This window comes from Ranitomeya variabilis, chromosome 1 (assembly GCF_051348905.1).
Source record: "Ranitomeya variabilis isolate aRanVar5 chromosome 1, aRanVar5.hap1, whole genome shotgun sequence".
In the NCBI taxonomy this organism is placed as follows: domain Eukaryota; kingdom Metazoa; phylum Chordata; class Amphibia; order Anura; family Dendrobatidae; genus Ranitomeya; species Ranitomeya variabilis.
The window spans coordinates 799,048,111-799,070,006 of NC_135232.1; the positions used below are offsets into that span (position 1 = coordinate 799,048,111).

A 21,896-nucleotide genomic window follows, 5' to 3' on the forward strand; every position below is an offset into this window, starting at 1 on the left:
TATTTTGCCAAGCGAGGGTGTTGCTGATGGATTGAGAGAGCAATAAATTATTAAAACAACCTGTTTGTTTCTTTCATTAAAATACTTTTTAATCATATGTGTGTGTGTTTTTTAACCCTTTCAGACAATTGGATTAATAATGGATAGGTGTCATAATTGACGCCTCTCTATTATTAATCTGGCTTAATGTCACCTTACAATAGCAAGGTGGCATTAACCCTTCATTACCCCATATCCCACCGCTACACGGGAGTGGGAAGAGAGTGGCCAAGTGCCAGAATAGGCGCATCTTCCAGATGTGCCTTTTCTGGGGTGGCTGGGGGCAGATGTTTTTAGCCACGGGGGGGGGCAATAACCATGGACCCTCTCCTGGCTATTAATATCTGCCCTCAGTCACTGGCTTTACCACTCTGGCGGAGAAAATTGCGCGGGAGCCCACGCCAATTTTTTCCGCCATTTAACCCTTTATTTTAGCAGCTACAGCGCTGCAATTTTGCACATACACACTACTAACATTAGTAGTGTGGAATATGCAAAAAAAAAAAGGGGATATGAGATGGTTTACTGTATGTAAACCATGTCTCATATCATGTCGGGTTTGTGCAGGAGAAATGAAAAGCCGGCAATTGAATTACCGACTTTTCACTAACACCGCTGCGTATTTCTCGCAAGTCACACTGCTGGTCCGTGTGGAATCCGTATTTTTCTCGCCCCCATAGACTTTCATTGGCGATTTTTTTGCGCAATACGCTGACAAACGCAGCATGCTGCGATTTTGTACGGCCGTAGAACGCCGTATATTACGGATCCGTAATATACGGGTGATAGGACGAGACCCATTGAGAAGCATTGTGCCGTATGTTATGCGAGTTTTACGCACGTAGTTTCTGCGCTCTTACATCCGTAAAACTCGCATGTGTGACGCCGGCCTTAAGTGTAATAACCTATCTTGGTATTGCAGACCCCCCCAGTCCTCTAATAACCTTGGTCACTCTTCTCTGCACCCGCTCTAGTTCAGCTATGTCTTTCTTATACACCGGAGACCAGAACTGTGCACAGTATTCTAAGTGTGGTCGAACTAGTGACTTGTATAGAGGTAAAATTATGTTCTCCTCATGAGCATCTATGCCTCTTTTAATGCATCCCATTATTTTATTTGCCTTTGTAGCAGCTGCCTGACACTGGCCACTGAATATGAGTTTGTTATCCACCCATACACCCAGGTCTTTTTCATTGACGGTTTTGCCCAGAGTTTTAGAATTATGCACATAGTTATACATCTTATTACTTCTACCCAAGTGCATGACCTTACATTTATCCCCATTAAAGCTCATTTGCCATTTATCAGCCCAAGCTTCTAGTTTACATAAATCATCCTGTAATATAAAATTGTCCTCCTCTGTATTGATTACCCTGCAGAGTTTTGTGTCATCTGCAAATATTGAAATTCTACTCTGAATGCCCCCTACAAGGTCATTAATAAATATGTTAAAAAGAAGAGGGCCCATCACTGACCCCTGTGGTACCCCACTGCTAACCGCGACCCAGTCCGAGTGTGCTCCATTGATAACCACCCTTTGTTTCCTATCCCTGAGCCAGCTCTCAATCCACTTACACATATTTTCCCCTATCCCCATTATTCTCATTTTATGTAACAACCTTTTGTGTGGCACCGTATCAAAAGCTTTTGAAAAGTCCATATACACTATATCCACTGGGCTCCCTTGGTCCAGTCCGGAACTTACCTCTTCATAGAAGCTGATCAAATTAGTCTGACATGAACGGTCCCTAGTAAACCCGTGCTGATACTGGGTCATGAGGTTATTCCTCTTCAGATACTGCTGTATTGCATCCCTTAGAAAGCCTTCCAGGATTTTACCCACAGTAGAGGTTAAGCTTACTGGCCTATAATTTCCGAGTTCAGTTTTTGTCCCCTTTTTGAATATTGTCACCACATTTGCTATACGCCAGTCCTGTGGTACAGACCCTGTTATTATGGACTCTTTAAAGATTAAAAATAATGGTCTATCAATGACTGTACTTAATTCCTGCAGTACTCAGGGGTGTATCCCATCCGGGCCAGGAGATTTCTCAATTTTTGTGATTTTTAGATGCCGCCGTACTTCCTGCTGGGTTAAGCAGGTAACATTTAATTGGGAATTTTTATCACTAGTCATTATGTCTGCCATGGGATTTTCTTTTGTAAATACTGATTGAAAAAAAGTCATTTAGCATATTGGCTTTTTCCTCATCCTCATCCACCATTTCACCCAGACTATTTTTAAGGGGGCCAACACTGTCATTTTTTAGTTTCTTACTATTTATATAGTTAATGAATATTTTGGGATTATTTTTACTCTCTCTGGCAATGAGTCTCTCTGTCTCAATCTTTGCTGCCTTGATTTGCTTTTTACAGAATGTATTTAATTTTCTGTATTTATTTAATGCCTCCTCACTACCTACTTCCTTTAATTCTCTAAATGCTTTCTTTTTGTCCCTTATTGCGCCCCTTACAGCTCTATTTAGCCATATTGGTTTCCTCCTATTTCTAGTAAGTTTATTCCCATACGGTATATACTGTGCACAGGTCCTATCCAGGATGCTAATAAACGTCTCCCATTTACTTTGTGTACTTTTATGTCTCAGAATATTGTCCCAGTTAATTGCACCAAGATCCTCTCTCATCCGTTGGAAATTTGCCCTCCTGAAGTTTAGTGTCCTTGTCACCCCTCTACTACACATCTTATTAAAGGAGACATGAAACCTTATTATTTTGTGATCACTATTCCCCAAGTGACCCTTAACCCTTATATTTGATATGCGGTCTGGCCTGTTGGTTAATATTAGGTCTAGCAGTGCCCCCCTTCTTGTTGGGTCCTGAACCAGTTGTGAAAGGTAATTGTCTCTCATAGTTGTCAAAAAACGATTACCTTTACTGGAACTGCAGGTTTCTGTTCCCCAATCTATTTCAGGGTAGTTGAAGTCCCCCATAATAATGACTTCTCCTTGAGTCGCAGCTTCATCTATTTGCTTTACGAGGATATTCTCCATTGCTTCCATTATTTTTGGAGATTTATAACAAACCCCTATCAGTAATTTATCCCTCAGAATGCCATCTTAGCCACCATGGAGGTGGAATCCCTATATTCAAACATCCCACATGAAGATGGACCATCCGCTTGCCAAACCTTTCTTGAAGCTAATGGGATCGCTTCTGAGTCTGTATTAAGACTCACCAGATTTATCCTCACACACAACTTTTTTTCTTTCGGCGTGGAGATAAATCTACAATGCAATGGAACTGCTATGGGCAGCAAAATGGCACCCCAGTATGCCAACCTTTTCATGGCTAAACTGGAAAATGACTTTTTCTCCATCAAACCCTTGGCTTATTTCCGTGATATCGATGACATCTTAATAATCTGGACTGAGTCTGAACAAGAACTTCTAAAATTCCATGACAAATTTAATACATTTCACCCCACAATAAACCAGACATTGAACCACTCAAAATCGGAAATCAACTTTCTGGATACCACCATAAAAATTCAAAATGGTTCAATCCAGACATCAGTGTATCGGAAACCAAATAACTGTCCCACACACCTCAGGATAGGACAGTTTCCACCCAAACACATTAAAAAGTCCATCATTTACAGCCAGGCACTTAGATATAATCGTATCTTGTTCCAGCCCAACGGATCGGGATCAACAATTAACACATCTTAAAAAGGCATTCTTAAATCAAGGCTACCACCCCACCTCCATTGATGATCCAAACATTTGATCCACAAGGATCCCTAGAAATCAATTACTTCAATACGGAGAACAAGAGGAAATAATCGTGTACCTTTGGTGGTGACCTACAACCCACAGCTTGAGGTACTGAGAAAAACTGCTAAAAAACATCACCACATCTTACACAAGGATGTGCGGCTAAAGACAATATTCAAAGACCCTCCCTTGCTGTGCTACAGGCAACCTCCAAATTTAAGAAACATGATCCGAAGTTCAATGCCCTCAGATACACCGAGAGGAACTTATCCGTGCAATGTGAAGAGCTGCAAAGCCTGCATTCACGTAGAGACCAAAGACAGGATATATAACCCCAACACACAGTGGGCCTATAAGATTCCTGGGACATTCACATGTTCTTCTTCCAATGTGGTGTTCTTAATTCTGTGCATTATATGTCCTATTGGGGGCCTCTATGTGAGGGAAACAAGACAGAAACTGAGAGCAAGGATGAGGTCTCATCATCACACGATTACAGATAAAAAAAAACCATTTAACGGTGGCTAAACATTTCTGTGGTCCAGGACAAAACATAAACAATATCATAGTTGTCATATTAAAAGGCAAAATTTAAATCACAAAACCATAGAAGGGTTGGGGAATACAAACTTTGTAAAGTCTTTGATGCCATCCACACAGGACTAAATCGGTCAGAAGGATTTATGACTCACTACAGAATGTTATGGATTTATGTCTTTTTACATCAATTAAGGAATTTGCACCTCAGACCTTGTGGGGGCATCACAACACAGAACCAGACCCCAATCAGAGGACAATAAAACATTCACACTCCTATGAACTATTCCAATATTTATGGACATAAAACTGTTTATCACTCACATAATGGTAGTTCTGCTTCACGTCACCTGTCTTATCTATGGCATTATTTCTGTGCTGTGTTGTGCATAAATATGTGATTTTTCAGATTTTGCATTAGTCTATGAGTGATGAAGAGACCTGAGTAGTCTTGAAAGCTTGCAATTTGTTACCATCGTTTCAGTTAGCCATTAAAAGGTATCAACCGCTGAGGACTCTCAATTCTAAATATTTTTCTACAGAATCTTAGGAATCTGCTCCAAAGAAGTTGAGGGCACCAGGCCTCTGATCATACTTGGATATTGGGACTATAAAACCTTCACACCACTAATCCAATTAAGGATTCAGTCTCTGAACTCAATTTGTTTATTTATTCAAATGTTCATTTATTAGGGTACTGTCACACAGTGGCACTTTTGTCGCTACGACGGCACGATCCGTGACGTTCCAGCGATATCCATACGATATCGCTGTGTGACACGCAGCAGCGATCAGGGACCCTGCTGAGAATCGTACGTCGTAGCAGATCGTTTGGAACTTTCTTTCGTCGCTGGATCTCCCGCTGTCATCGTTGGATCGGTGTGTGTGACAGCGATCCAGCGATGCGTTCGCTTGTAACCAGGGTAAACATCGGGTTACTAAGCGCAGGGCCGCGCTTAGTAACCCGATGTTTACCGTGGTCACCAGCGTAAAAGTAAAAAAAAAAAAACGTACATACTCACATTCCGGTGTCCTTCAGGTCCCTTGCCGTCTGCTTCCCGCTCTGACTGAGTGCCGCCGTAAAGTGGTAACCAGGGTAAACATCGGGTTACTAAGCGCGGCCCTGCGCTTAGTAACCCGATGTTTACCCTGGTTACCCGGGGCCTTCGGCATCGTTGGTCGCTGGAGAGCGGTCTGTGTGACAGCTCCCCAGCGACCACACGACTTTCCAACGATCACGGCCAGGTCGTATCGCTGGTCGTGATCATTGGAAAGTTGCAGAGTGTGACAGTACCCTTACACCATGTCTCTTTTTGCTGTTTGTTTGTGCATACATTTGTGTTTCTTCAGAAACTTTGTTATACCATGCCTGAGGAAGGGACCTAAGAAGTCAGGAAAGATTGCTTTGTAACATCATTTATTTTATTTTTGTTAGCCATTAAAAGGTATAACTACAAGATTATCTTGTTTTTCACACTAAGAGCATTAGTTTTTCAACTGGCTAACACAGTACCAAACCCCTTTTTTTCTTTTGACTAGTGGTAAAGCATACATAATGCAGAACGACTATGTAGGAGAAGCAGGGATAATACAATACACGTAAAACATGTGTAAATCAGAAAAGTATACCCTCATGAGGACATTCTGGGTCATCACTAACAACATGACAGGCCACATTTTTACTACATTGTCAACCATATAGGGGTCATATTAAATCTAATTTTTTGTTGTTGGATTTGTTTGGGCTAGCAGTCAGACTCAATCTACATTCACATGAATCTATTATACTGTCTGAGTCCAGACTCCAAAAGTGCTGGGACTGACTGCAAGCCTCCTGACCCGGATGAGCGATCTTACACGCATATGAGGCTGTTACTTAAAGACTGGCATACAGGAGGCCGTTAGTTTGAGTCAGACCACAAACAGAGCATATGGTAAGCTTGGGTGACCCCCAAGCATTGGCAGTTCTATTTTTTTCATCCTTCTGCATGTGACAACACTTACTTGAAAATTAGTGCACACAGAGCGAACAACATGGTAACACATCTCTCTGTTCCGCAGGGACCCAAATAGATACTGAGGGGGGAAAATGGAAATACCTTTAAACATTAAAATATTTGAAACGTTTGACATATGCTGCACGATATCCATTATCAAGTGGAAAATCAGTACAATACAATATCATATGCTGAGAAATATCCATATTAAGTGCATGCAGGGTTAAATATTAATAAAATGTGAGCAATGTTATAACATAAGATTAAGGAGTTGAGTGGTAGGCTGCATCTATCAGTTGATGAGCTGCTTATAATATCCCTCACATCCTATTATTAATTAACCATGTACGGACTTTATTGTGTAAAATACAATCTCCTAGGCAGTGCAATAGCCACATATAGTGGATTTCATTGTAGCACATAAGGGGAGATTATATATATTATACATACATATATTTATTTGATTGTATCCACTTTACTGTATTGATTGTATTAGATTTGTATTGCTATATATGCTACATCTGGTCTATGCACACCATGTTTGCCTGAAAGAGGCCCTAGCTTCCAGGGCAAAAATGCCACATTGGCTCATAAAGTCCCCACATATCTTATTTTATAGACTACAAAACACTTTTTAGCAAAAATAAATAAATACATAAAAAAATCTTGCCAACAACCCCCCTCTTCCCCAAATAAATGTGCGTCTTAACAGTCCAGAGGAAGATGCCCATGGGTACTTATGATGGAGAACACGGACACAGGGTCATTTACAAACACAGATAACCATTCACAGGGGTGCAGATCTCTCTTCTCCTGCACAACACTGACCAATCTGATTGGTGCAAGGCATGAGAGAAAGCTAAAAGGACCTGCACATAAGTAAAAGTGCACGGATGCTAAATGTCCTGACTAGCTGGAGGACCTTTCAGGTCATATTGTCAGTCACATGCCTGGAAAGAACTTCAAAATGTGGTATATTATACACAGCACATCTGTGTTTTGAAGCAGCAGAGCTGAGTGAGTATATGTAGCAGGGCTGTGTGTGAGTATGTAGCAGAGCTGTGTGAGTGTATATAGCCGAGCCGTGTTTGTGTGTGTATGCAGCAGAGTGGTGTGCATGTGAGTATGTAGTAGAGAGGTGTGTGTATGTAGAACAGCTGTGTGTAAGAGTATGTGTCTGCACGAGAGTAAGTTGCAGAGCTGTGCGTGTGTGTGTGTGTGTGTGTGTGTGTGTGTGTGTGTGTGTGTGTGTGTGTGTGTGTGTGTGTGTGTGTATGTATGTATGTATGTATGTAGCAGAGATGTGTGTGTTCAAATGTAGCAGAGCAGAGTGTATGTAGCAGAAGTGTGTATAGTCAGCAGAGGTGTGTGCATGCAGCAGTGTTGCGCACTGCAGAGAGTGTACATAATGTGCATGGTGGAAAACTAAGTATGTATAATACAAGTTGCAGAGACACACTAATGATCTATTGGCTACCTAACATACCTTAGTACTTGTAGATTAGTGATATTGACCATCCCCAATTCTTTACAACACCAGGGATGTTAACAGAAAAGAGGAAAAACATATTTCCTACTATCTAAACCTGGGATGCATCTCATAATAAGACCACATTCACACATTCAGTATTTGTAAGGAGTTGCCAGGAGTGGGTGATAAATCCAGAAGTGGTGATCTGTTTCTATTACACTTTTCCTCTATTTGTTCCACTCCTGGTTTTCGCTTACAAATACTGATGTAAAATACCGACCAAATACTCAACATGTGAATGAGGCTTAAGATGGATCCTTGAGTCTGAAAAATACAGTATTTGGGATTTTGTAAGTAACATCAGTTGCCTGCCATAAACTTGTGGCTTGCTTGCACCCACCCAGACTCGCATACACGACTCTGCTCACATTTTATTCTCTATCTTTCAACCTTGCTTTTACAGCAAGCAACATAGGAATCACTGAAAAAAATAATTTCTTCTTTGCTCAGGAAACTCAAGTGACACTGGAACATTAGGGCGTGTAATATAATGTTCCAATATTAGCTGAAAGAGCAAAAATAATTGGGTATGTAAACACACTCTATAAAAAGAAACACATAAAATTAGGGAAGAAAATGACAGCAACCAAAGGGAGTTTGATTCAGCCTAGCTTCTCTTGCCTTTTTAACAAAAAGTGAAATTAGGTGAATTTTGTTAAGGCTCTTTTTACAGTGCATTGCAAAGAAATTCGGATGTATATATGTCTCCCATGTTACATAAAATACATTTCATTATTTGCCTTTATTTAAACTGAATAGTTTAGTCTGCTGTGCTATCATTCCGCACAGAGAAGAAAAGGTATCTGGGACATATGCTGTCACAATGGAGCAAAAACATCTCCGTTTTGGTCTCCATTGGTATATTAGGACCCTATGGGTACATTTGACAATATTATATATAGTGCAAACAGGTTGGGGTAGCCTAATGCTGTAGATGCAATTTCTTACCAGTATAGGTAGACATTAAAATGTTTGTCAGCACCGATAAGATCATTTACACAGACAAAGCAGTCACCTTCAGTACATAGCCACTTTAATAAACATGAAGCCCAATTATAGCCAAACTCACCTTATCCCCATCAGTGGTCCGGACACTCAATGCATTAGGTACCAGTAAAGCTGTATTGGCTTTTTTAACAATAATCACTGAACTGACAGGAATCAAGACCTGTACATGAAATAAATACGAGCTGGTTAATAAAAGGAAAATGCCACAGGCTTCATACAGTTTGCTCAGTTATAGAACCCTTCAAGACGTATGTAAACTAAGGCATAAATCACATGAATGTCAGAGCTCCTGGAGACAAACACTGCTGTTTAAAAGGCAAGTCATTTCTGAAATATAATTCACCTGATCAAAGCACATTGGTAAAAATTATAAAATGCAACGGTAAAAACATGTTACAAATTAAAGCGGCGGGTGGTGGAGGAGCATGTGACCAGACCAGTCTGTGAGCTTCCCACGTGAAGTGTTTTATAACTGGAGAAGGCTGATGGACACTGGTCACATGCTCCTCCAACAGCAGCCAATATATGGATAGAAGCGTCGGAAATCTGAACCTCTCAGAGGGATTCATTATTCTACACATAATAAATGAAAGAGTACCCATCACCACTCGGAGGCTTCCCTATTTATTTAAATGGAACCTGACAGCGGATATGTGCTTCTCAATCCACAGGCAGCATGAATCAGACACTGGCTGCACGATTTAAGGAAAATATATCTAACTCAGAAATACTGCGGCGGAGACTGAGCCACAAAGGAGACTATATGGTTAGGTGGATCTCCAGCGGCTTCTCCTCACCCGTTCCCCTTAATCTCTCAGTGCATGTATGGGGAGAAACCTCTGGGAACCCATCTGTCCAACTAGGCTCCTGTGCAGATCGGTCCTGAAATCGTGCAGCCAGCATCTGATACACCGTATGTTGCCCGTAGATTGGGCAGCAAGTATCAACAGTCAGGTGCCCTTTAAAAAAAAAGGAGTGGGCATCCTCAAACTGGTAAAGTTCCTAAATAACACCAGAAGTTGATTTTTGCAGCCACCTTTGCTAAAAATGATATTTAGAAAATTATCCATTTTGAGGCTGTCTACTCTTTCCTTAATTAAAAGGGCATACCCTGACTGGTGATAGGTACTGTTTCATTAATGCATAAGCAACATAAAAGTAAAAATGAAATCAGTAACACAGGAGACTAGAACAGTGCTCACAATGTATTGAAAAGTGCACCAATCTCTCTGACCCCCCTACATTACTTTGTTAGTGCATGCTGGCTGGAAAACACAGGCTGTTCTGTCAGAAGTACCATGATGAAGGAAAGCAGTATGACGGGTTTTGCAGAAAGGCAGATCCTATGCTAAGCTGTCAGGAAATACATGTTTGAGGCAACACAGTTGGCAAGGCAAGTATGATGCATTTACAAGGCATAGGAAAGAAAGCTTTTGAGTCCTATGTTGTGGTTTTGTGCTATACAGTACACCTATATTGCTATATTGTGTGAATTATTTGCCACTAATGTGTATAGTTGTCCTAAAGTATGTAGTCCCATAGCTTCCAGTACCATCTGTTTGCAGACGTCACTAATCTACTTATCTGGCACAAAAGTCACCTGCCCATAAAGTCTAGGAGTCATATCCTTCTTTTCACATCACACTTCCTAAAGGTACCTTCACACTGAACAACTTAACAACGATAATGATAGCGATCCGTGATGTTGCAGCGTCCTGGATAGCGATATCGTTGTGTTTGATACGCAGCAGCGATCAGGATCCTGCTGTGATATCGTTGGTCGGAGCTAGAAGTCCAGCACTTTATTTTGTCGCTGGATCACCCGCTGACATCGCTGGATCGGTGTGTGTGACACCGATCCAGCGATGTGTTCACTTGTAACCAGGGTAAATATCGGGTTACTAAGCGCAGGGCCGTGCTTAGTAACCCGATGTTTACCCTGGTTACCCTTGTTAAGTAAAAAAAAAAAAAAAAACACTACATACTTACATTCCTGTCGCGTCCCTCAGCGTCAGCTTCCCTGCGTCCCCCAGTGTCAGCGCCGGCCGGCCGTAAAGCAGATCACAGCAGTGACGTCACCGCTCTGCTTTAGGGCCGGCGCTTACACAGTGCAGGGAAGCGGACGCGACAGGAATGTAAGTATGTAGTGTTTTGGTTTTTTTTTTACTTTTACAATGGTAACCAGGGTAAACATCGGGTTAGGCTAGGTTCACATTGCGTTAGTGGGTGATCGCTAACGGACAGCGTTGCACGGCGAAAATGTCGCAATTAACGCCGTGCAACGGGTCCGTTAGCGCACCCATTGACAGCAATGTAAATTTCGCCTGCAGCGCATCACTAGCGCGTGCCTTTTTCGGCTCGCGCTAGTGATGTGCCGTTCTTCTGTGACGCGCCTCGGACGCTGCTTGCAGCGTCCGCGGCGCGCCCGAGGTCCGTTCCCCGCTCTCGCAGATCGGGGATCTGCGAGAGCGGGGACGTTAACGCGACCCCTGAACGCGGCCCCTAAATAAACATTGCGTTAGCGCAATCCGCTAGCGCTAGCGCTAAACGGATTGCCCTAACGCAATGTAAACCTAGCCTTACTAAGCGCGGCCCTGCGCTTAGTAACTCGATGTTTACCCTGGTTACCCAGGGACTTCGGGATCGTTGGTCGCTGGAGAGCTGTCTGTGTGACAGCTCTCCAGCGACCACACAGCGACGCTGCAGCGATCGGCATCGTTGTCTAGATCGCTGCAGCGTCGCTAAATGTGACGGTACCTTAAAGCTCAATGAGCACAGAAGCAGACTCGTCAAGTTTCCTTCATCGCACAATATCACACTTACTCTGTGTCACAAGTTTGCTGCCTTGGTGCAACTCTTGACTCTGTCTTGTCCTTCAAACCACACACCCAAGCACTTACCACCTCATGCCGCCTCCAATATTTCCATAATTCATACTTTCCTTAACCCTGATTCAACTAGAATGCTAGTACATGCCCTCATTATCTCCTGTCTAGATTATTGAAATATGCTCCTCTGTGGCCTCCCAACTAGCACTCTGACACCTATCTAGTCCATCCTTAACTCTGCTACTCAATTAATCCATACCTCCCAGAGTTATCTCCTGAAACTTTCCTACATGTAATCTCCAATCCTTACAAGACCTCCTTCCCTCCTCTGCTCTCGCATGTTGCTCTCAAGATTTTTTGTGAGCATTCCCCATCCCTGGAATTCAGTGCCTCAACACTTCTAATTGATGTAACCTGAAAAAGTGTTATCTTCAAAAAATTCTATAGCCTACAACAGGGGTCCCCAACCTGTAGCTCGGGAGCCACATGTGGCTCGCGGTCCCATGAATTGTGGCTCGCGGCTGTCTGTCAGCTTGGTGCATTAGCTCCAGTTATAGCAAACAGGTATAAAGAGCACATCTGAAAATTGAGAATTTTGTGAGCAGCCCTGCACAGAAGAGCAGATCTGGACACACATATACCGGTCTTAGGGGTTTTGAGATGATTTAAGTATGGTACGAGAAGGTGTTTAAAGCTGGATGTGACAGTGTCTTGGGAGTGCTTTATAGGAGAATACTGAATGGGGTATTGTAGGAACCTCTGGATCTTTGTATACTGCTTTGGGGTGGTTGATTTTTGTGGAAAAGCTTTGGTTACCATTATGCCTGTAATGGGGCTTTGGTTACCATTATTGTGAGGGGGCGGGAACTGAGTGTGGCTTGCGACCCTCTCTCAAAGCTGGATGTGACTCACGACCCTCTGTCAGAGCTGAATGTGGCTCTCAAGGTCAAAAACGTTGGGGACCTCTGGCCTACAACGTCCCCGCTGCCAGATCACTACCACTGGAGCTGCTCCGACCCCCAGCCAACTGTCTCCTTTCCCATTATCGTGTAGACTGTAAGCCCTTTAGAGTCCTTTCCCCTTTGTACCAGTCTGTTGCTGTGAGATAAAGTATATATTTATACTCTGGATAAACGTAGCACAACAGAAACTTTTTTATTGCAATAAATGCTGAATTTGCACACTGCAACTTATTAGCAAAAGTGTTGTGCAATAACTGTTAAGAGTCATGCTTCCGATATTAGCAGTGTAAAACATTGTACCAGGCATCGGGACATTGGGATCTTTAGTCTTTAGCAGTAGAAATTTCTGCAACAAACATGCCACTTGTGAACAAACCCTTAGAGGGGTAGGAAGAAAATTAGGATAGGCATTTTTAAGGGCTCTTTCGGCTCCTCCTTTTTCTAAGTAAATATATTTCTAAAGGTGCTATGGACATGAAATTCTCACTAGATGTAGGTAACAACCCATCCAATTCACACAGGGAAAGAAATTAAAACATAGATGTCCATAACTTAAGTTATGTGTAATAATGAGAAATGAAACAGGGCAAAAGTATTGAACACATTTACTGAAATGTAATTAATATTTTGTACAAATGCCTTTGCTGGTACTTCAAGACGCCTCCTGTATGGAGAAACTAGTCGCATGAATTGCTCAAGTGTGATTTTCACCCATTCTTCACATAAACACTCTTCAAGCCCTGAAATTTCCAGGGGTTCCTTCTATAAACTCTGAGCTTTAGTTCCTTCCATAAATTTTCAATTGGATTCAGGTCTGGTGATTTGCTGAGCCATTCTAGCAGCTTTATTTTCTCTTTCTTTGAAATCAACTGAGAGTTTCCTTGGCTGCGTGTTTGGGAACATTGTCTCTCTGAAATGTCCACCCTTGTTTCGTCTTCATCACCCTGGTAGATGGCAGCAGGGGTATATGGGGTATCTAGATAAAGGTAGCACCTCTGCTGGAGGGCTTGCCGTGTCCATTCTGGACCGCTCTTCAATCTTTGGTCCTCATCTTATGCACAACTCTCACCTGTGCCTCCAAGTAGCTGCTAGCATGGGGCAGCGGGTACACCCCGGAACACCGCCTCGGCAGGCGGGCCAAACCAGGTGAGGGCAGCTGTTTGGTTTCTTTGAGACCTACGGTGATTTTCAAGGGTTTGCCTACCCTTGCATGTGAAGACTGGATATGGCAGACTTTGCGGAAGAAACCAAGATTCAATGGACAGACAAGCGATTCTCAGCACAGCGTTGTGGAGCGCTGAGAGGGTGCAGCGAGGCACATATAGGACACTGCTGGCCATCCATTGCACCCTGACCTATCTCCAGTTGTCTCGCCTAGTTCTTGCCACTGGGGCTTGATAGGTACGGGTGAGAGAGTGAGGTTGATGACTGAGCACCTCTTCCTCACTTTAATCCAAGTCAAGCGCAAGTCATGACTTCAACCACTGCATATCTAAAGTCCTGTGGCGATGGGAGAGTGGCAAAGCAGCAGGTGTGGAGTCACTGGAAGCTGTAGTCACGAACCTGTACGCTGGCGGCCCAGGCCATATGGTCGCTCAGCACTGGACCGAAGCAGCAGTGGAGTTCGGCAGCCTCCTGGGTGTCTGAGCAGTCCTGATCAGGATCACTCTGCTCACCTCAATCGAGGACGGGGCTAGAAAAGGTGCCTCAAACATAGTATGCTTCATTTCACCTGGCCAGCCTATAGCAGCTGGCGGGTTTCCCATACAGCAGTCGACACACAATAAAGAAAAGAAAATGATGGTACTCAACCTTGGCACATGGAATGTGAGTATTTTGCTGGATAATACTAAGGCAGACAGACCAGAGAGAAGAACAGCATTGGTTGCTAGGGAGCTAGCTCATTACAACGTTGATATAGCAGCTCTCAGCGAAACACGCCTGGCAGTCAAGGGTCAATTGACAGAGCATAGTGGTGGATATACGTTCTTATGGAGTGGTCGAGGCAGCACTGAAAAACGAGAAGCACGCGTGGGATTTGCTATTAAAACTCATCTTGTTCGTAAACTTACCAGGCTTCCGGAGGGCATCAACGACCGTCTGATGACATTTCAGCTCCCACTTACAAACAAGAAACATGCGACTCTGATCAGTGCCTCTGCTCCCACGATGACTAATCCGGATGACATTAAAGATAAGTTCTACGATGAACTTGACACACTTATTTCAGCAATCCCACAGGCAGACAAGCTCATTATACTTGGAGACTTTAATGCCAGAGTGGAAACAGACCATCAATAAAGGGAAGGGGTCATTGGGAGACACAGCACTGGCAAGTGTAACAGTAATGGCCTGCTGCTCCTCAAGATGTGTGCCACACATGACCTTGTCATCACCAACACCCTATTCCGCTTACCAACATGCAAGAAGACCTCATGGATGCACCCACGCTCGAGGCATTAGCATCTCATTGATTACATCATTGCCAGTAAAAGGGATGAGATGGACTTTAGAGTGACAAGTGCCATGTGCGGTGCAGACTGCTGGACTGACCATCGCCTCATTGTGTCTAAGTGCAGGCTCCGCATCCTGCCTGCGAGGAGACCCCAAGGGCAGAAAACGACAAAGAGGCTGAAAGTCTATAAGCTGAAAATAAAAGAATTGCGAGGGAATTTGCCAACGACCTTGATGCCAGACTGTTAAATATTCTGCAGGCAGAGGAGACCGGTGTTGAGGAACAGTGGACAATTCTGAGAGATGCTGTATATCATACTGCTCTGGAGCATCTCGGATCAGCAGCCAGAAATAATTAAGACTGGTTCGATGAAAACGACGAAGAAATAAAGACACTCCTAGAAGAGAAACATCAGCGATACAAGGTGTATCAAAATGACCCCACGTCGTTAGCTAAGAAAGATACCTTTACCAACATAAAAAGGTACAGATCAAGCTACTCGAAATGCAGGATAACTGGTTTAGGCTAGGTTCACATTGCGTTAATGTGTGCACGCTAACGGACAGCGTTGCACGGCAAAAATGTCGCAATTAACGCCGTGCAACGGGGCCGTTAGCGTGCCCATTGACAGCAATGTGAATTTTCCCTGCAGCGCATCACTAGCGCGTGCCTTTTTCGGCTCGCGCTAGTGATGTGCCGTTCTTCTGTGACGCGCCTCGGACGCTGCTTGCAGCGTCCGCGGCGCGCCCAAGGTCCGTTCCCCGCTCTCGCAGATCGGGGATCTGCGAGAGTGGGGACGTTAACGCGACCCCAAACACGGCCCCTAAATAAACATTGCGTTAGCGCAATCCGCTAGCGCTAAACGGATTGCCCTAACGCAATGTGAACCTAGCCTTAGCAAGAAAGCTGATGAAATTCAGGGCTATGCAGATACCCATGACTAGAAAAGCTTCTACGATGCGCTCAAAGCTGTATATGGACCCCAGTCATCAAGCTCTTCATCTCTGCTTAACGCAGATGGAACTAAGCTGCTGACAGAAAAGAAACAAATTCTGGAACGGTGGGCTGAGCACTTCAATAATATTCTTAATCGCCCTGCCAATATCAATGATGAGGCTCTTGCTCCCCTGCCCCAGGTAGAAATCAATAAAAAGGACCTTGATGTTCTTCCAAGTGGAGATGAAGTCAGGAAAGCAGTAAAAGGAACAGGTTTCGCAACAAATGAAAGATGCCAGCATAATTCACATATACAAGGGGAAAGGTAATCGTCAATCTTGTGACAACCATCGAGGCATCTCCCTTCTGTCCATTGCAGGAAAGATATTGGCTCGTCTCTTGCTCAACCGCCTTTTACATCACCTTGAGCAAGGCCTATTACCCGAAAGCCAGTGTGGTTTCCGTGCTAAACGTGGAACAGTAGATATGGTCTTTTCAGCAAGTCAACTTCAGGAAAAGTGCCAGGAGCAACACCGTGACCTTTATGTAACTTTTGTTGATTTGACCAAGGCTTTCGACACAGTCAGTAGAGACGGCCTGTGGAAGATCATGGCAAAATTCGGCTGCCCGAGCAAGTTCATCTCAATCGTCCGGCAGTTCCATGATGGCATGATGGTGAAGGTTCTGAACGATTGAGACGAATCTGAGGCTTCCCCAGTAACAAAAGGCGTAAAACAAGGCTGTGTGCTTGCTCCAACCCTGTTCAGTATGCTGTTCTCTGCAATGTTAAGTGATGCCTTTAACAACTGTGAAGATGAAATCCAGGTTAGGTACAGGATGGCAAGCTATTCAACCCAAAACGCCTGAAGGCGGTTCGAAAGTGCATGAGACTGTTATCCGTGAATTATTATTTGCTGATGACTGTGCACTTAACGCAAGCACGGAACAGCAGATGCAGCATGAAATGGACTGAAGCTTGCGACAGTTTTGGTCTCGAGAGCAACATTAGAAAAACCGAAGTCATGTATCAACCTGTTCCAGGAAAACTATACAAGGAGCCACGTATCACAGTGAAGGAGCAAAACCTCAAAGCAGTCGATAACTTCACCTACTTAGGCAGCACACTTTCCCATGAAGTAACCATAGACGCTGAGGTTAATAACAGAATTGCCAAAGCCAGTGCCGCCTTCGGGAGACTGCGTAAGAACGTCTGGGAACGAAGGGGACTCAGCTTTACCACCAAGCTGAAGGTATATTGCGCGGTGGTCCTCACCACACTTCTCTATGCTAGCGAGACCTGGACAGTCTACAACCGGCATGCTAAACAGCTTAATCATTTTCACATGAGTTGCCTCCACAGACTCCTCCACATCAGGTGGCAAGACAATGTCCCGGACACGGCAATTCTGGAACAAACTGGGCTCTGCAGCGTTTACACTCTCCTGCTGAAAGTCTAAGCCAGGTGGGCTGGACACGTGGTCAAAATGCCTGACAGCCAACTACCGAAACAGCTGCTGTACGGAGAACTGTGCCAAGGAAAGCGAGCAGTTGGGGGGCAGAAGAAGCACTATAAAGACTGTCTTAAGGTGTCTCTAAAAAACCTGGAAGTCAACACCAATAAATGGGAAGAGCTTGCCCTGGATCGTCCAGGTTGGCGGGGCAGGATCACGTGCAGCTGAAGATAGGAAAATCTTTGACGCAAAAAGAAAGCGCGCTGTCTGCAAGGCACAAGTAGAAACTGGTGTACTGACCACATCTGCTTCCTTATGTCAAGTATGTGGGCGAACCTTCAGGGCTCGGATTGGACTCATCAGCCACCTCCGGATCCATAATTACTAATTCTCTTCTAACCCTGAAGTCATGGTCATCTTCGACTACGAAGGACGAACATCAGATGGCAGCAGATTTTTTATCAAGAATGTCTAGGTACATTTCAATCTTCCTTTAATTAGATGAAGTTTGCCAGTGCTGTATGCTGAAAAACAGCCCCATACCATGATGTTCCCACCTCCAAACTTCACTGTTGGTATGGTGTTTTTGGGGTGATATGCAGTGCCTTTTGGCCTCCAAACATAGTGTAAATTATGACATGTCAAGAGTTACATTTTTGTCTCATCGGACAAGACTATATTCTCCCAGTATTTCACAGGCTTGTCTTAATGTTGGTGATAAACTTTAAATGCGGTTGAACATACTTTTTGTTCGGCAATGGAATAGCGTGCATGGTGAGAGTGCATGCCGGCCATGGAGGTTGAGTACATTACTGTTTTTTTTTTAAAGGGAACCTGTCACCCCCAAAATCGAGGGTGAGCTAAGCCCACCAGCATCAGGGGCTTATCTACAGCATTCTGGAATGCTGTAGATAAGCCCCCGATGTATCCTAAAAGATAAGAAAAAGAGGTTAGATTATACTCACCCAGGGGCGGTCCCGGTCTGGTCCGATGGGTGTCGCGGTCCGGTCCGGCGCCTCCCATCTTCATCAGATGACGTCCTCTTCTGGTCTTCACACTGCGGCGCAGGCGTACTTTGTCTGCCCTGTTGAGGGCAGAGCAAAGTACTGCAGAGCGCAGGCGCCGGACCTCTCTGACCTTTTCCGACTCCTGCGCACTGCAGTACTTTGCTCTGCCCTCAACAGGGCAGACAAAGTACGCCTGCGCCGCAGCGTGAAGACCAGAAGAGGACGTCATCCTATGAAGATGGGAGGCCCCGGACCACGACGCCCACCGGATCGGACCGCCCGCGTGAGTATAATCTATCTTCTTTTTCTCATCTTTTAGGATACATCAGGGGCTTATTTACAGCATTACAGAATGCTGTAGATAAGCCCCTGATGCCGGTGGACTTAGCTCACCCTCGATTTTGGGGGTTACAGGTTCCCTTTAAACAATTGTTCTTGCCGATTCAATGGCTTTCTGTACCTCTCCACAGGTGGTCATTGGCTCTTGGACAACTCTTCTGATAATTCTTTTCACTCCTCTGTCTGAAAACCTGTGGTAAGCACCTGGTTGTAGCCGGTTTATGGGGAAATTATGTTCTTTCCACTTCCAGATTATGACCTCAACAGGGCTCACTGGCACCTTCAGTAGTTTAGAAATTCTTCTGTAACCAATGCCATAAGTATGTTTTCCAACAATAAGGTTGCACAGGTCTTTAGACAGCTCACTGGTTTTACCCATCATGAAATGTTTCTTTTGTGGCGCGTTGGTAATGAGACAACTTTTTATAGGCCATCAGCTGAACCAGCTGATACTATTTTCCACTAAGTGGCAGAATGGCTTTCTACTTACTGATAGATTTAAGCTGATGTCATGACTTTGCATGACTTTTTCCACTTCTCTTTCTTTACCTGTTCAATACTTTTTCCCTTTTTTTGTTAGTTCTCATTATTACACGCAATTTAAAGGGAACTAATATTAGATACTGCCACCACCTTTCAAGTGAATATAATAAAAGTTATTTTTCTTCTCTTACAGGTCGGGTTGGGGCAGATATACAGCATTATAGAATGCTGTATATCAACCCTGAAAGGTGGTGGCCATATTTCATACTGGCCAAACCTGGTAACAGGTTCGCTTTAAGTTATGGATATCCATGGTGATTTCTTTGCATGTGTGAATAGGATGGGTTGTGAATTGAGAATTTCATGTCAATAGCACCTTTACAAATGTATTAATTTAGAAAATTGGTGACATGTTCAATACTTCACCCACTGTATGTATTTTTTTCACCGCCTATAAATTATATTGCATTACTTTAACCCCTTTATGACTGGGCGATTTTAAGTCTTTTGCCCACTTTTTTTTCCTCCTTCCATTGAGATATGAGGGCTTGCTTTTTTTTGGGGACAAGTTATAGTTTTGCATGGCCCCATTTCGTATTATTATACAGTGTCTTGGAAAATAAAATCCCACAATTCCCCAATTGTTTTTGGGGTACTGCTTTTACAGGTTTTATTGTAGGGTACAAAAATAAATAAATATTTTTTATAAGTATTGTAATTAAGTAGTGAAAAAAAAATGTAAATAAAAAATGTGTGTGGGCATATTTCTGAGATTGAGGTTTTTATTGTTTTTTATTGTCTAGACGAGGAGCAGCGATTGAAAATGCAATTCTGGAGTTTTAATATTTTTTTTCCTCTTTCCTGCGTATACCGTATGGGATAAATAATTTTATGTTTTGAAAGAGCAAACTTTTACAGATGTGGTGATACCAAATATCATTTCGTTTTTCATTTCTTTATTTTTAAAGGAGATAAATGAGCATAATTCAAATTTTTATACGTTAACTCCTTTTGGGGTCTTGAACATTGATCGCTCATACTATATAATGCAGTGCTACATTATTGCAGTATGCAATTAACATCATGTCATGGTCTCATTGGCACAGTCTTCACAGATGTACCAATATGGCAACCAAGCGGGCCTTCAGCTTGCCCTGGCTGCTATGCGCAACCAGTGAAAATAAGTAACTTGGTAAGATAATATCAGATAAATCTTCAGTGAAGACAGATTGTTACATTACTAAGATAAAATCTCATCTGTAGCAGCTGCCATCTCCTATGTATGAGTGGAGAGTAGAGGAGGGAAGAGCTAGAGGCATAGTTCCTCCCTTCTCCCATCTACATAGAATCTTATCAGTAGCAGACATCTCCTATCTCAGTAATGTAAAAAAATCTGTCTTCACCGGTTACAGATTTTACGTGTGAATTGACAATTTTGAAAATAAAGCCACTGTCTTGTCATATTGAGCAGAAGCCAATGGGAGCACAGAACAGTGCAAGATTGATTTTGGTATTTAAGAGGTTAACAGCAGTGATCAGAACTTTTCTCCGATTGCTGCTGTTAGAGGCAGATGCCAAGTATATAACACAGCAAACATCTGTATACTGCAGGCTCAGCTCCTGGAGTTAAACCTAAAACTAGACACAAAATAAAAAACACACTGGAAGCATTCTAATTAGAGATGAGCGAATAGTTTAGGATACCTACTTATAGCTATAGTGCTTACAGAATAACTGCAGAGGGAACCCGGATACCTGGAGCGCTCCCAATAATCAGCTGATTGGCTCCGCAGCTACATGGGTCGGGGCTGTGTAACTGTCACAATACATGCATGGACAGCCTGTTTGTTGTGCTCTCCGATCAGCTGATTATCGGGAGCGCTCCAGGTATCCGGGTTCCCGAGGCAGCTATTCTGTAAGCACTATAGCTATTCAGATAAGGAGTTATCTGAAGCGATTTGCTTATCCCCAATTATAATACATTAATCTGTTCAAATGATCTCTGCTATATAGAAACCCACCTTGATTTCTTTGCGAAGCATTAGACAAAAAAATCCTAAGTGGCTGCGGGAGATATAAAGCCGTCCTTGGTACAACACCTCTCTTTGGAGGGCACAAGTAAAACCTGAGAATGTACAGTAAGGAACTTATATTACTGAAACTTAAAGGGCAATATCAAACTAACTCATTGAAGTCTGTCATCAAGAAATGCCAATGATTTCTCCCATCAAAGGGCTTTAAATGGAACCAGTTATGTTGAAAATGGTATCTGCTCTGCAAGCAGGATGTTATAGAGCCAGGGGATCAGATTGATACACATTTGTGTTGGGAAAGTTTCAGTAAAACTTTTATTTTATTCCGTGAAATCCTAGGTGACAGTGTTCCTTGTAAGATGTCATGCAGGGATAACTGTCAATCACCGAGTTGGACTGGACTCATGTGTATACAACCGGCTGGACTCAAGGAGTTCAATTAATAAAATGCAAGTTATACTGAATTTTTCTAACAAACCTATCATTCTGCTCCGCTTCTCTGTACCATGCTATCTACAGATCAGACAGAATGTAGAATGTGCCAGATCCCCTTTA

The 21,896-nt window shown here is 43.3% G+C and overlaps 1 protein-coding gene across 2 annotated transcripts in view; it reads right to left on the reverse strand.

Moving 5' to 3' along the window:
* The window catches only part of LOC143785131 (GRAM domain-containing protein 2B-like), a 121,695-nt gene that overhangs the window by 30,623 nt on the left and 69,176 nt on the right, over positions 1-21,896 (reverse strand). For both annotated transcript variants that reach the window (XM_077273810.1, XM_077273818.1), the window contains exons 5-7: positions 21,330-21,433; positions 8,909-9,007; positions 6,316-6,387 (exon numbers count right to left, since the gene is read on the reverse strand). In XM_077273810.1, coding sequence (XP_077129925.1) covers positions 6,316-6,387; positions 8,909-9,007; positions 21,330-21,433 — 275 coding nt within the window. The remainder of the gene's footprint in view (positions 1-6,315; positions 6,388-8,908; positions 9,008-21,329; positions 21,434-21,896) is intronic.